Source organism: Brachypodium distachyon, chromosome 4 (genome assembly GCF_000005505.3).
Source record: "Brachypodium distachyon strain Bd21 chromosome 4, Brachypodium_distachyon_v3.0, whole genome shotgun sequence".
Classification (NCBI taxonomy): domain Eukaryota; kingdom Viridiplantae; phylum Streptophyta; class Magnoliopsida; order Poales; family Poaceae; genus Brachypodium; species Brachypodium distachyon.
The window spans coordinates 39,708,744-39,722,896 of record NC_016134.3 but is presented as its reverse complement, the minus strand read 5'-3'; the positions used below and the strand labels follow the sequence as shown (position 1 = coordinate 39,722,896).

The 14,153-nt window shown below is 42.0% G+C and overlaps 3 protein-coding genes across 5 annotated transcripts; 2 read left to right on the top strand and 1 right to left on the bottom strand.

Annotated features, from left to right (window-relative positions):
- The first annotated feature begins 567 nt into the window (after window positions 1-567).
- LOC100836586 (NAC domain-containing protein 92) lies at window positions 568-3,601 on the top strand. Its single transcript, XM_010240018.3, has 3 exons — window positions 568-1,236; window positions 2,312-2,592; window positions 2,785-3,601. The coding sequence occupies exons 1-3, from the start codon at window positions 1,017-1,019 to the stop codon at window positions 3,346-3,348; spliced, it is 1,065 nt and encodes a 354-aa protein (XP_010238320.1). The 5' UTR covers window positions 568-1,016; the 3' UTR covers window positions 3,349-3,601.
- A 145-nt stretch (window positions 3,602-3,746) lies between these two features.
- Window positions 3,747-9,572, bottom strand: LOC100833941. 2 transcript variants are annotated; one of them, XM_003578312.4, is made up of 15 exons: window positions 9,175-9,572; window positions 8,404-8,531; window positions 8,252-8,323; window positions 8,064-8,177; window positions 7,009-7,077; window positions 6,865-6,921; window positions 6,437-6,490; window positions 6,292-6,354; window positions 6,129-6,191; window positions 5,782-5,946; window positions 5,496-5,651; window positions 4,619-4,699; window positions 4,471-4,532; window positions 4,228-4,367; window positions 3,747-4,061 (listed from the first exon to the last, which is right to left on the bottom strand). In XM_003578312.4, exons 1-14 carry the CDS (start codon window positions 9,365-9,367, stop codon window positions 4,283-4,285), a joined length of 1,362 nt encoding a protein of 453 aa, XP_003578360.1. In that variant the 5' UTR covers window positions 9,368-9,572; the 3' UTR covers window positions 3,747-4,061; window positions 4,228-4,282. The 2 variants fall into 2 exon arrangements, with proteins under 2 accessions (XP_003578360.1, XP_010238319.1); XM_010240017.3 differs by lacking the exons at window positions 4,471-4,532; window positions 4,619-4,699.
- Window positions 9,573-9,922: 350 nt separating this feature from the next.
- Window positions 9,923-13,333, top strand: LOC104584703. 2 transcript variants are annotated; one of them, XM_010240014.3, is made up of 6 exons: window positions 9,923-10,058; window positions 10,285-10,353; window positions 11,122-11,355; window positions 11,733-11,881; window positions 12,507-12,643; window positions 12,988-13,333. In XM_010240014.3, the coding sequence occupies exons 2-6, from the start codon at window positions 10,325-10,327 to the stop codon at window positions 13,153-13,155; spliced, it is 717 nt and encodes a 238-aa protein (XP_010238316.1). In that variant the 5' UTR covers window positions 9,923-10,058; window positions 10,285-10,324; the 3' UTR covers window positions 13,156-13,333. The 2 variants fall into 2 exon arrangements, with proteins under 2 accessions (XP_010238316.1, XP_024318970.1); XM_024463202.1 differs by having other exon boundaries at window positions 9,929-10,058; window positions 10,266-10,353.
- Window positions 13,334-14,153: the final 820 nt, after the last annotated feature.

Sequence of the window (14,153 nt, the reverse complement as noted above, 5' to 3'; positions counted from 1 at the left end):
GGGTTGAGACGATTGTTTTTTTTTTCACTACCACACGCCGGCCAGCGTTCAACAACAGTTGTTTAGTTTAGTATCGAACGATCACTTACGTTTTTTTTACCTTCAGTTTATTTGTTGCGTGTGGGTGCTCATAGAAAATAAAATTTTTAATTCTTTGATCTGTTCGGTATCGTGGACAAGTCGTCTCTGTTGGTTAACTGATTAATTCTCTTATTTCGCAAAAAAGAAGAGACCATATGCACACTTAAGCACACTGCACTGAATCACTGACGCTGCACGCGCGAGTGTGCATGCATGCACCGATCGGTCGATTTCATTATCAAAATCAAATCAATCCATCAATCAAAATTAACAACTCGATCGAGCACAAGCTAGCTATATAGCTACACCCCTACTAGCTCTGGTACTGTTGCGACGACGACGACCCGCGCTGCCCAGTACAGCTCGAGAAATATAGGGAGAGGAAGCTGTCAAGCTGTGACTCTGCAGAGCCGCGTTGCACGAGTGCAACTTGCAAAAAATCATAGTCGACTGAACGATCCCTATAGCTTAGCTTGTCACTCACGCCCCCGGGTTGGTACGAGCGTCACCAGCACATTTCTCTGATTTCTTCCGCTCCTTATATCTCTTTGCCCGTCTACACGGCGAAACACCCGCCCGGCCAGTTCAAAACCCACAAGCTAAGTAATTCTCTCAGACTTCCTCGATCTGGCAAACTAGAGTTAGCACAGCTGCCGTGTGTGCATGCATATGCATGTGTGTCTTCTCTTCTCGATCATCGATCCTTAATTTCTGGCCCCCTCCGAGTGTGGCAACAAGAAACTAACTAAACATCGACCACCTGCTGGCCGGTGTTCTTTTGCGGCACAGCCGATCGAGCTAGCTAGCTAGCTAGGGTTAGGGTACTTCTTGTGTTGCTTAATTGCAAGCTTGTAATTAAGCTGGCCCGGGGGAGTTGTGTTGGTTGAGAACTTGAGATCGATCGATCGGTCGAAACTAGGTAACTAGCTAGCTATATGGAAGGATCAGGAGGAGGAGGAGGAGGGTTGGTGTCGAAGAAGAAGCAAGATGATTCGAAGAAGAAGGAGGAGAGCTTGCCGCCGGGGTTCAGGTTCCACCCGACGGACGAGGAGCTGGTCACCTACTACCTGCGGGGGAAGATCGCCGACGGCAGCTTCACGGCCAGGGCCATCACCGAGGTCGACCTCAACAAGTGCGAGCCATGGGATCTCCCGGGTAAGTAGCTAGTTTCACGCGCGCGTCAACGCATGAATGCATGTTTGCATGATCAATCTTCAGTAATTTGTGAAATTTGAGCTATACTAATTTCTTTTGTTGCTGCCTCTTTAATTAGCTTCTTCTTCCTACCATAGAGAATATGTGTGCGTGACTTGTGTGCATAAAGAAAAATGGGTTGAAGAAGGTATATTTCTGCATCACGCATCACAATTTTGTCCAAATTTGGTACGCGCATCGGCCCATGTTTTTCAAAAGCCAAGTCTCAAACTACTACGTGTGTGAAACTGTGAAAACGTCTTGGTAAATTCTAGGAACTTTTAATGGTTCCTTTTGCTGCCGTTTAGTCCTTGCTTATACATATATTCTGTAAAGAAGTCCTTGCTAGTGCCTTGCAGTTACTAGTAGCTATACGTATATCCTGAAGATATCATCGATTCCCATGTGTCCTTTTGTCTTCCTTTTCTTTTTATGTTTCTCTCTGCATATTCTTCTTCTTCTTCTTCTCTTCATGTTTTTTACCTTCATTATTCTGCAATAGTGTGTGCCTGCTTTTCTTAATAAAGAAAGCTTTATTGAACTCATCATCACATCAAGCTGATAAACTACAAAAGACAACCCCTGGCTTCCAAACGATGCACACAACCGAAGAAAAATAACAAAAGTAAAGAATTATATCTCAACACAAAAAGAAACCACTAGGTCGTCAGGAGCAACAGTTTGCAGGCTAAACCGCCATCCATGAGGGGCGAAAAGCCTGTGGCCGATGGTAAATGAAAACCTCAATTCTTATTTTCTAGGCATCATATCATGTGTCTTTACTCACCTAGCTCAACTAATAGTCTCTGATTATATTTATTCATCATTTGCAATTTATAATTAGAAATTGGTAATTAATAGCAAAAACTTAATAATTTGGATAATCTTTCCTTTTGTGTGTGTAAACACCTAATGACCAAACATCTTCATTTGGATTGGGTTTTCTGAATGCATCTTTGAGTTGTTATTTATCCGTATTAATAAATATAAACCACCTTAACAATTATGTGTATCCTCTCTATTAATTGAATCACAGAGAAGGCAAAAATGGGAGAAAAGGAGTGGTATTTCTTTAGTCTGAGGGACCGGAAATACCCGACGGGCGTGCGCACAAACCGTGCAACTAATGCCGGTTACTGGAAGACGACAGGCAAAGATAAGGAAATATTCACGGGACAACCACCATCAACACAGGAGCTAGCCGGGATGAAGAAAACTCTAGTTTTCTACAAGGGAAGAGCTCCAAGAGGTGAAAAATCGAATTGGGTCATGCATGAGTATCGACTCCATTCAAAGCCTGGCTCTAAATCGAACAAGGTATACTACCAACTCTTTAATTTTAACTAATTTGTTTAGAAGATAGTATATAGATGCATGTTTTTTCTGACTTTTCCTATAAGTGATATCTACCATGGCAATATAAATAGATTTGTTTACGCTAATTATAGAAGCCAGGAGAATCAATAATCCTTACATGATCTAATCAAATATTGCACCATCTTATGACAGGATGAATGGGTTGTATGTCGCATATTTGCCAAGACTCCGGGCGTCAAGAAATACCCTCCCAACAACGCTCACACGCGACCTCACCACCCATACACACTAGACATGGTCCCGCAGCTTCTTCCTGCTCTAATGCAACATGACCTATTCGCCCGTGGGCATCACCCTTACATGACCCCCGCCGACTTAGTAGAACTGTCACGTTTTGCTAGGGGCACGCCAGGGTTGCACCCACACATCCAACCACACCCCGGGTACATGAACCCCTCCGCATCATTCACACTTTCCAATCTTAACCTCAACCTTGGAGCTCCATCGCCGGCCACGGGAATGCCACCACAACATGCTCTCCATGCGATGTCGATGAACCAAACAAATGCTACTAACCAAGGTTACCAGGTGACCCCAGCTGAGCATATGGCCCCAGGACTTGGCAACTATGTTATCCCACCGAACGGAGGAGATGGAGGTTTCGGCGCAGGTACGACTATGGGAGGTACTAGCATTAGGTACCAGAATTTGGATGTGGACCAGCTGGTGGAGAAGTGCTGGCCTGGTAGTTACTAAACGTATAGGTGTTGAAAGCTTAGCTTGGGGAGGCCAAGCAATGTTGAACTACATAGGAGAAGGCAATTTGGAGGGTCTTAATCTAGTTCCTTTGTTGTATCATTAGCTAAAGTTCTCTCTTCTTAATTTATTGGCTGTTCGCCCTTTTAATTAGTCTGCCTTGTAGAAATTAGACTGTTTTGTTTGAACTAATTGCATGTACACAGGTTTACTGAGCTCACATATAATAACAATGTGAAGTGTGTTCATGTCATTTACGGAGCTCCGTCATTTACTCAGCCGTGCATGTGCTCCCTTGTACTCCGTAGGAGTATTTTTAGCAGGATGCAGTAGATCGTATCAACGTGTCGAGAGCTTACTGATAGATAAGTGGCCGGATAGCAGATGGAGTACAAAACTCAGCGACGCTTGAAACTTCTCAGTAACAACAGTCACACGGTTCACGCGGTCGGAAGCCGTAAGGATGGATCGGACAAAGCTCAAACAAAGGAATTGACAATACTACAATAAGTGACCAATTAAACGAATACCCCACAGCTTTACTCGTAATTCCCCACTCAACAACGCGCACACAACCACTACATTTGCTAAAAAAAACAGTTATGTTTGAGTATAATTCACAATAAGGTTTAGTGATGACCCAGGATCAATCTCCTCAATTTGCATGACAATCCAACAAACTCATCTGCGCTTACATCTTCGTACTTCAATATCTGCGTAGTACAGAATCAAAATAGTATGTCAATAAACGTTTGTTTGAAGGTCCGGTTACTGACAAACATGTCTGATTACTGAATCACATACTGATACCATCAACATCTATATAGCATAGGACATGGATCTGGTTTCACTGCTAACATGTGGACAAAGCAGTAGTACCTTTTTTAACTCCAGTGTGGCAAACCACAGACTAAAAAATGTTGTCATCCATGGTCTATTTGTCAGCATGACGACGCTTGTGTCTCCGATGGCCATGGTTGGCCTTATCATTCCGTGGGGATTTCTTCTGCTTCCTTGTGCTGCATGAAAAATGAAAGAATTGAAATCAAACAACAAGTAAAGTCAATTCACCTAAGGCCATGTAAAGCAACCATTAGCTGAAACGTTTGAAGATACACTAACCAGAAGATTTCTGTTACGACTATGTAGAAAACATATACGGGCATAAGCAGCCAAGCAAAAGCCTATCAAGAGAGATGAGATATTTAAGATAAGTTTATTTTATTCACTAGAAGCACATGTTATAATTGATGGCTCAATTAGTCTTTACCAGAAACCACACCAACTCTCCTGTCGCATATTGTTTTAAAAATTCATGTTGGTGCATGTAATCCAAGATAGTTGCTTGAGCCTGAAAAGGAAAACTGCTTAGATCTCTGATCTATGCTGTGAATAATGAGGCCAGTGTACAACAGTTGCTCCTAGCAGAGACAAATATAATGTCTCATCGTAATAAGTTTAATACATGCGCAACCTAGTCAGATATACATAATAAGTTTGAGGTTCAAGACAGTATTTGACCCAACCAATTACTTAAGACGAAGAAAGAAACACTGCATTTTTTTAGAAAACACATGTCTCGATGGATTATAGAGAAAATGGTCAATTACAAGCATAGACTAGGCCATAATACCACTTGCAGGCGAGTTGCAGCCCAGAGGCTCCAGCCGAGAACCATGACCTAGCTTCATTGTTCATGGCATCCAAGAACTGCACACGGTTAGGGTGTGTGCTCTCGCACTAACTACTGGAGAGGGAGAGGGAGTTATGTCCAAGAACTTCTGGCGAGTCAGTTAAATTGCCTTAAATATCCAACTGGGAATTTATAGAGCTAAATAGTCCATTAGATTAATTGAAGATCTACATTCTATTTACTCGCATAAATAGTCCATTAGAGGGCTGCAAAATGCTGGTACAGTGTGCTATTTCAGTGGAGAAAAAACAACGGACGTTACAGATGGAGTGATGAAGGAATATATTTATATATGAAATAAGATCACCTAAAAACTACCGTACAAATTCAGCCCAGAGTTCAATAACTCAAAAGCAATAGAATAATGATAACACAAGCATAAAAATGTCCGAAAGAACCAAGCATTAATATTTATCTGGAACTGAAAAGTTGGAGTACTTAAGATTTGAAATACCTGCTTATGATATAAAGTAGCTGTCTCAAGAAGCGTTTCATATGCATGGCCTGCTTTTTCAGTGTAAGGCTTCAGGGTGGTTCTAAGTTTGTCAACATGTGGTTTACTGGCCTTAGCAACTTGATCAATATAAGGTTTGGACAATTTCTTGGCTTCCTGAAAATCCATTCAAATGACACAGATCAATGATTTAACAGCAGTTCACTACAACACAATAAAAAAACTGAGACCTAAGCATAAATAAACATGATTTCCTTCAAATTGCTGCAAGCAGGATCTAGTGTACCTGGAAATAGGGATCAGCAAACTCATGTACTTTCACAACATGAGGTGAGATAGCATCCCTTGATGCTTGATAAATCTCTACTGATTTTGCAGAGACCATTTGCAGATAAGGTTCTGCATTTGTCTTTGCAATAGCCCACTTCTCTTTAATAACAGGAATAGATTTCTTCAAGAATAAAAATGCCACTGTTAGTGAAAATGAGAATAGATGCCAAAAACTCACAAGAAGATGCTTTACATGATATCTGCATATACTAAGAATTGGCCATAAACACACATATTTCAAACAAACTTTATGCATCTACAAATTTCCTGAGCTACAATTCCAGGAACAATTAAGAACATTACCGCCTTAGCAGTTTCTATATGGGGCTTGGCCCATTCCTTTGCCTGCACTGATTTTTCTGATGCCTGTAATGATTTAATTGACAGGTTATAAATAAACAATGAAGAAATAACGTGTTCAGCTTGGGATACTTCTTATCCCATTTCAAAAAGAGCAAGGAGGAACCTTCTGCAAAAAACTGTTGAGAGCAGGTTTCCCATGTTCATTCCATCGATTTGACATCAACTCCTACATGATAACATGATAACATGATAAGTGTGTTGCAAGAAAGTAAACAAAGAGGAGCTATAGATCTTAGGTCCACTTGTACCACAGAGCGAGCTGCATGTGTCGCTAACCAAGGTGGCAACCAGGCTCCATGAACCTGTCAAAGAGTAACAATCAGAACGATGTTAGTTACAATAATAACAAGGAAGGGTGCTAGGTGAGGTTCAAAGCATTAAGCATGTAATTATGGATGGATGAATACACCCACAACAGGCATAGCCACCCATCATCATTATTCAGTTCTCCCAACATGTGTAAGAAAACAAATATGTGCACAGTAGTCATCGTGCTCAGGTTCAGTGATAAGAAGGTAGTATGTTATCATTATGTACAACTTCATCAAAACTACACCAGGTTGTGCTGGCAACTAAGTTGCATTTGAAATGTGTTGTCAAAAAGATCATTGCCATGCTGCACCAAGATTGAGAAGCAAATAGTTAGTCCAGTCTAAACTATAGAATGTAAATTTACCTCTCCAAGCTGTTCTGATTTAGTTGTTGCTTCTAACTGGACCCTCAAAAGCTCCTCCTAGAAACATGGAAACAAGGATTTAGAAGATCGCATAGCGGAACTGCATCAGAAAAATGTATCACAGTAGTTACATATATCACAAACCTCTGCAACTTTAAGAGCATGTTCAGTCTTCTTGATTCTACGCTTTTGCTCACCACTTGTCTTTTGAAGCTATTAAAAAAAAATTAAAAATCGTATAAACTTAAGTACTCCCTCCGTCCAACAAAGGATGTCTCAACTTTGACTAAATGTGAATGCATCTATACACTAAGTCATGTCTAGATACATCCAAATTTTGACAAACTTGAGACAACTTTTGTTGGACGGAGGGAGTATCAGAATTTGCCGAGTGGAAAATAGGATTCAGGGGATATACCCTGTTTCCACAGAAAATCTTGCAGTAAAGCTGAGCCTTATCCCAGTTTTGGTTTCATAATTATAATGTAGTCCAATAGAGCATGAGGCTAAGCAATCACTAAGATTATGTTGTGATGACATAGCATGCAGCCTGTTATATCAGACTACGGATAATCTCACTGTTGTCCAAAACATTTTGTTCTCTCCAATAGCATCATCAGATGCCAAATCGTGCTTCAGATTCTTGTTGAGTTCCTCCTTGTAAACATCTCTTTTGACAAAAAAGAACTTACACAGTAGCACTCCATCTTATGATTTTGTTAATTTTGTATAGTACTTCCTCCGTCCGGAAATAAGTGGCTCGGATTTGTCTAGATTCGCATGTATCTATACACGAAAACACGTCTAGATACATACGAATCTAGACAAATCTGAGTCACTTCCGGACAGAGGGGTTATGTTTACATAATTACAATTTTAAATTACCATGAAAATGGTAAATTGCAATTATCTGCAACAACCAGTATTCGGAATCACATGCAAAAAAAGAAAGAAAAGAGCAGCATGAAGCATTGTTAACCTACTGTGAAAAAGCATTGATCTCCATTTTAACCATAAATAATTCAACAAGCCACAATTGCAGAAGCAGCAAACGTGACCACTTAATCAGTGAAAACACCACAGGAGTATATCAAGTGTTGAGCAAATGGTAGCTCGTTCAAGAGTTGTTACTATAAAGAAAAACAAAAGTTGTGCAATAGCAGTTTTAACACAAGAGACTACCGCAGTAGCATGCTTACTCTCTCCAGCTTAGCATTCAGATCTTGCACCTTCTTCTCTGCATCAGTAGCCCTAGCCTCCATAGTGGCCTTTTTGTTATTTTGGGCCGCGATGTCCTTCTTGAGCTCCTCAATCTGGAAGAGGCAAGTTCAGAAACCATGGTCCTAATTGTTGCACTCAAGTTCATGCTGTTCTGTGTACCCAGTACCTGTTTCTCAAGCTCAATAGCCCGGGCATTGGCCTTGCCTGCCTGCTCGTTTGCAGCTATAGATCCCTTTGACTATATAGGCAGCCGTAAATGAGCATATTTTGTTTAACAGTGCAAAAATGCTAAAAGTGTTGTCTACGGTAATAGATCACCTGGAGGGAGGCTATCTCACTCTGTAGAGTAGCAATGTTCTGTGACTTCTCCCCAATAACCTTTTCCAGTGTCTCAATGCCATCATCCTTGCTCTTCAACTCCTGGGTCTGTGATGTAATGCTCGACTCTGCAGGGTGAACAATAGTTCCATTCTTTCACGAAGGATCAAGTGGCACAAATACATTTTGAGATGACTAGAAATTGATTTGACTCAAACACAACTTCTCAAGTGACCTGACACACAAAAATCGCTTTATTGAGTGCCGAAGACATGCCCGTGGCGAACCTCTTAAAAAATCAAAGCAATAGGGTCCTTAGCGCTAGAAATTTGTTCATGCATTTTAATTGTAGTGCAAGCAAGAGGCATTGGTTCCTCGGCAAGGCGGCGAGTTTCAGTTCTCCTCCAAAATGGCACTGATTCAGGAGTATACTGACAGGCACATTTCCTCTAATTAAGCAGGCAATATGTGGGACAGTAGGAACAGCGCTTGCCCTCCAACTATGGATTCCGATTCAGCACCAAAGCCTTAACATGAACCACCCACCGCCACTAATCTGTTCCCAATCACCAAATCCGTCCCCTAGCTTGACAAATCACAAAAGGGCCTAGTTCGTCAGATCAAATCGCCTCCAAAACCCTAGCAAACCCCATAGAACCCAGCAAAACCAACGAAACAGCAGCAGTATCCCAAACCCCATAGAACCCAGCAAAACCACGCCCTCACCCACCCCGAACCGAATCGAGCGGAGGGAGCCATGTACGCACGCACCTAGGGCGGAGAGCTTCGCCCTGAGCTGCTCCAGCTCGGCCGCGAGCACCAGCTCCTCCTTGGCCCTCGCCTTCGCCGCGATCTCCTCCGGCTCCACGTCCCCCACCACCACCGCCTCCTGCGCCGCCGCCCCAGCGACGAAGAGCAGCAGCAGCAGCGCCGCCGCCGACGCGAGTAGCCTAGGGATCCGCATCCCGCAGATCGGAATCTACTGGGAAGGAGAAGTTTGAAGAGAGATGACGGGAGTGCTCGTCTCCTAGGCTCTGGCTCGTAGTCGTAGCTTCGCTCCTCGGAGCCAGCAAGACCAGATCGTTTTTAAGGGAGCACGTGGGTGTGCCGCCGGGCGCTGGCTGGCGGGGAGCGGACAGACGGGGTGCGGGGCACGTGCCGATGCGCCTGCCGCGTGTGTCGGAATTTGAGTCACTGCTTGGTGGGCCCCCGAGGATCCCGTCTCTTTATAGCTGGCAATCAGCGGTAAAGATCTGAGCAGCGCCGAGGAACTCCACGGTGGCGCGGGCCGGCCGGCGCCGGTGTTGCTCGACGGCGAGGTACTACGGTCCGACGGTTCAGCAAGCCCAATTACAACAGCCCACCAAACCAAAGCCCCCTGGTTTTCGAGTGGTTTTCGGCCCAGCTATACGCAGCTCAGATGTTAGTCGGTGAATGGGCCACGGACCGCACAAGATTTGGGCTGGGTAGGCAAACTAGCCACGGGGAATCCGTGACGAGATGGTGAGCTACGCGTCCCCAGCCTAAAGCTGAGCCGTCGATGTCTTGCTCCTCTTTTCTTCCTCCTCCACCCGACCCGGACGGCCTCTGTCCGTCCGCCCGTTCCTCTCCGGGGTCCAGAGGCTCGGGCGGCGAGGCTCCTCCTCCCGGTCCAGGTACCCGGATTAATACCCAGTTCTTGTTAATTTTGTGTGTACGATTTGTTGCTTCCAGCAGTCTTGTTCAAGTTAGGTTTATTGCATAGTTTCTGGTGTGCTGCCCTTCGATTAGGATGCTCTCATCATTTCGTGCCGATTTGGGAGTGAATCTTCTTATGAGAGTTGATTTGATTTGTGTCAATTTGTGTTTGTGTCTAAGGTAAGTTATTGATGTTCTTGATAGTTGGTCGGACGTTTCGTTCGCTCGGTTGGTTCCATGCAACATGTGCTCTCCACTTCATCATGGGGCTAGGTAATTCTTGATCAATTTTTTGCTCATTTGTGTATGAACAACATGAATCCTTTCGAATTTGGTCAATTTGATGCTTCGATCGATTGATGGCGCATAAGATTCCTTTTGCTCGGATGTGTTCATTTTATGCGTCCGTGTAACTGTACAGTATTTATAGTACACACTACACAACCACCATTCGATCACTGTGTTGATGATAAAGGGGAGTTCCTTTCTGCAATATAACAGGGACCCGTTTCTGGGCTACTTAAGCATAGATTTGACAGGCGAATTGTACACTTCATTTTGTAAGCTAATTTTGTTTAAAGGTTCCACAAGAGCTGAAGATCGTTTTTCCCCATGGCATGGATATGGAACGTCTACTACAGAGGGCATTTCTATTTTCAATTGTTAGGAACTTAGGAAGGCTTTTAGCAAAGGAGATTCACAAGAAATTGCATATTCTTCTGTATACCGTTTATCCGAAACGTCCCATTTTTGTATCAAATAATAGACTCTACAAGTCAACAGTTTCTTTGCTCTCTGGGGAATCTGTTTCTCTGATTCGATCATCTTTAGTAGTTTGTATACTTGTGTGCTATTGTAATTTAGCACTCAATGGATTCTTACTGAGAAGCAGAACTTTATTTCCAGTGTTTGTTTATGCACTTTCGTGGGCAGTTATCACAATCTCACTGTTCAGGTCTATGAGATCATTCTGCTGTTTCGAAGAGCAATATGTTGTTATATTCCTGATGATGCACTTACCCTTTGTTCTTTCTCTGATAGCCTTATGACAGACAGAAGTGATGGACCAATTGGTAGTCTCCCTGAACATCTCCTTGTAGAAATATTCACTCGGTTACCAATCTGTGAGTGGGTTCAAATATCATGTGTCAGCAAGCATTGGGCAAGCTTATTTCAAGGAGAATACTTGTGGCAAACCGCTATTGCAAGGAACTGGCCATCAGTTGGTTTCCGAAAACGCTGGCCTGGACCAATTCCCAGAGGTTCTGCTAGGAGGTGAGTTTTGTAATCTGTTATTGTTCATTCTTCTCCAATATAGGATGTTGTCGAAAAATATTGCAAATTCCTACCCTATCTGTGGCATGCTTGATTCCTTTAATCTTAATCTGTATTAACTTATTTAAAAGACATAGACAAATTTTAGAAACAGCTAGAAGTGTCACCTATCTAATTATATGCCTTATATCCTTAGTCTTACATTCCTGCATCTTGTAAACGGCATTCTTGTTAGATTTACGTTGGGTTCGCTCTGAATTTAACCCATATGAAGAACCAGAAAGAACTTGCTTCTGCTATACCTACCATCTGAAAGCTCTGGGGGTGTAGCTCCCCTTTGGGTCTAGCATCCAACTAAAAATATGGATCATTTTTAGGAGATTCCAAGCATTGTATGTCTGCGAGAACCTTGTACCATCTGGCGGGGAGATCGATGAGCTTGTTGGTCACACTTATCTCTATTTGAAACAACAGCTTGAGCGCCTTGCTGTTCCTCCTTCGAGCATACTTCATGGCACCATCATTGGTGAGTTTTTTGTGTCACAACATGTCAGTCCTGACAGTCCAAGCATGGAATTTTTTTACTAGCTTCAATACCAGCATATTTTTAGTGTTGGGTGATCATGATCAAAATCATTTTTCAAAGTTAAAACAAAATGGCAGTGTGCTACAAAACCATGTCAAGTAGAGGAGATTGTGGTGTTAGTATGTATCTTGCATTATTAAGAATAAATATTGGAGAATATAGGCTTGTTAATGAGAAGTAATGATTCATTTTAGTTGCATGGCACATTGAGGTTCTTGATGGATTGTTTGTGATCATAGGAGGTATTTTTGCTCTAGTCAATACAAATCTAGGCAGATTTTCAAGAAAATTAATTGGCAAGCTATATATTAACCAACTCGTTAGCAACTGGGTTGTTTGAAGATTATGCATCCTCTAATGGTAGAACAGAAACATCACTTGAAATTCGCTGCTGCATCCAGTGGAAAGCTTGGTAAAGTGTGCAATACTTGTTTAATGAAATGTTAATATACGATAAGGTTCATGTATGCTTCATGTCAACGATTGCTGGTAGTGGACTAGTGGTATCCATGTATATGTTCACGTCGAATCAGCATTGCCTCCTAATCTTCTGACTTCTGTGCAGATCAGTTCATTGCTTGTGGTAGGACAGGAGAAAAGGCCCATGAACTTGCTTCCAAGATCTGGCTTGCAGTGATTGACAACTTGGAGGAAAACCAGCAAACTTTCATGCTGTTAAAACACCTTGCGCAAGAAGGAGAAGTAAGAGTCGTTTTCTATTTTTACTCATATTCTCGGAACAGGAAAAAGAAGTATCCTCACTGTGCCTAGAGAGTTTTTGTTTTTCGAAAATGACTGCTCCAAGAGAATAGGGATGACATCACTTCCTTCCTATCCAATTGATACTCCCAAAAAATGCTCAATGGATGAAACAATCTGGTTGCATTTTAAAACCTACTCAAATGCACGGTGATATTCATTTTTTTCAATATTCTAGTAGAATAGTTAACAATGCCAAATTTGGATACCTTGAGATTGACTTTCTGACATGCTGGTATGCACAACACAGTACTGGCTGAAATTAGTGTTTCATCCTTTACTTGCAGTTTTTCCTTCCATTCCCGTATTCAAGATCATATAAAGTACTATGGAGGGTATTTGACAAGCTGTTCACCGACTTCCCTGACTGCTTCAGCCGGGCAGATTACCATGATGCTCTAACTAGTGCAAAGTCTAGGTTTCAGGCAGTACCTTCTTCATGGCTTGGATATTAGCACACAGTTGTTGTTCTTGTTGTTGTGTACTGTGTACAGTATTAAAGTAGATGCTATACATCCCAAAGTGAAAATCTGGATGCCAAAGGGTGGCAGTTCCAATGGATGACCTGTATGTATTGTTTGATTGCAAAAGTCCATGTTCTTGTAAGTTCTTAAAAATTGTTCATTTCCCTAACAGCTTGTTTGGCACCCCTCATTTCATTTCATTTGGATCATTTGGTCCAAATGAAATGAAATCTAATTTTTGGTAGGATTTCATTTGGTTGAATTTGAATTCCGGATTCAAAAATCATGTTTGTCTACCACATGGATTTGTAGAGTTAGAGACAATTCCAGAGAAATGATGGCTTGTAGGGAGGAATTGAGGTTAGTGTATTGTGATTCATTGAATTCATGTGGTCAATTCCGTTGCCAACCAAACAAGTTAGTTTCTAGAATTGAAAATGAATTCCACAATTCTAATCCGAAATGATGGGTGCCAAACAAGCTGTAAAAAAAAATGTTCAGTTTGCTTCGGTTCATTGTATAGTGCACAGTTGCACACTCACTAGAAGCCAAGGTCTGGTGATTTGAATTGTCATTCTATAAACTTGGCCCATTTTTTTGTTGATTTTTCTATAAGCTTGGTCAAAATTTATTTTTCTGACTTGGGACAAAACCAGAACATCTTATAATTTTGAACAGCCATGACCGTGAACACCTTTGTCGTATTTCAGTAGTCTGTTTAGCTATGGTTGTTTAGTTGAAGTTATGAATATTGGTTACTATTAGTTCTAGTTATATCTTTTTCTGCGAGGTTCGCCATTGTGCGGAATAAGAATGCTGATCGCGCACCAATTTCCCAGTGCATGGAAGCGAGGATAATTTCATGCGCCCACATAAGTAATAATTACCGCACTTAGATGAACAGTTGACATGCATTTTGAGGACTTTCCATGAATTCATCATGCTTCCAGCTCGTTTGGCACTCATCATTTGGACATAAAATTGTAAAA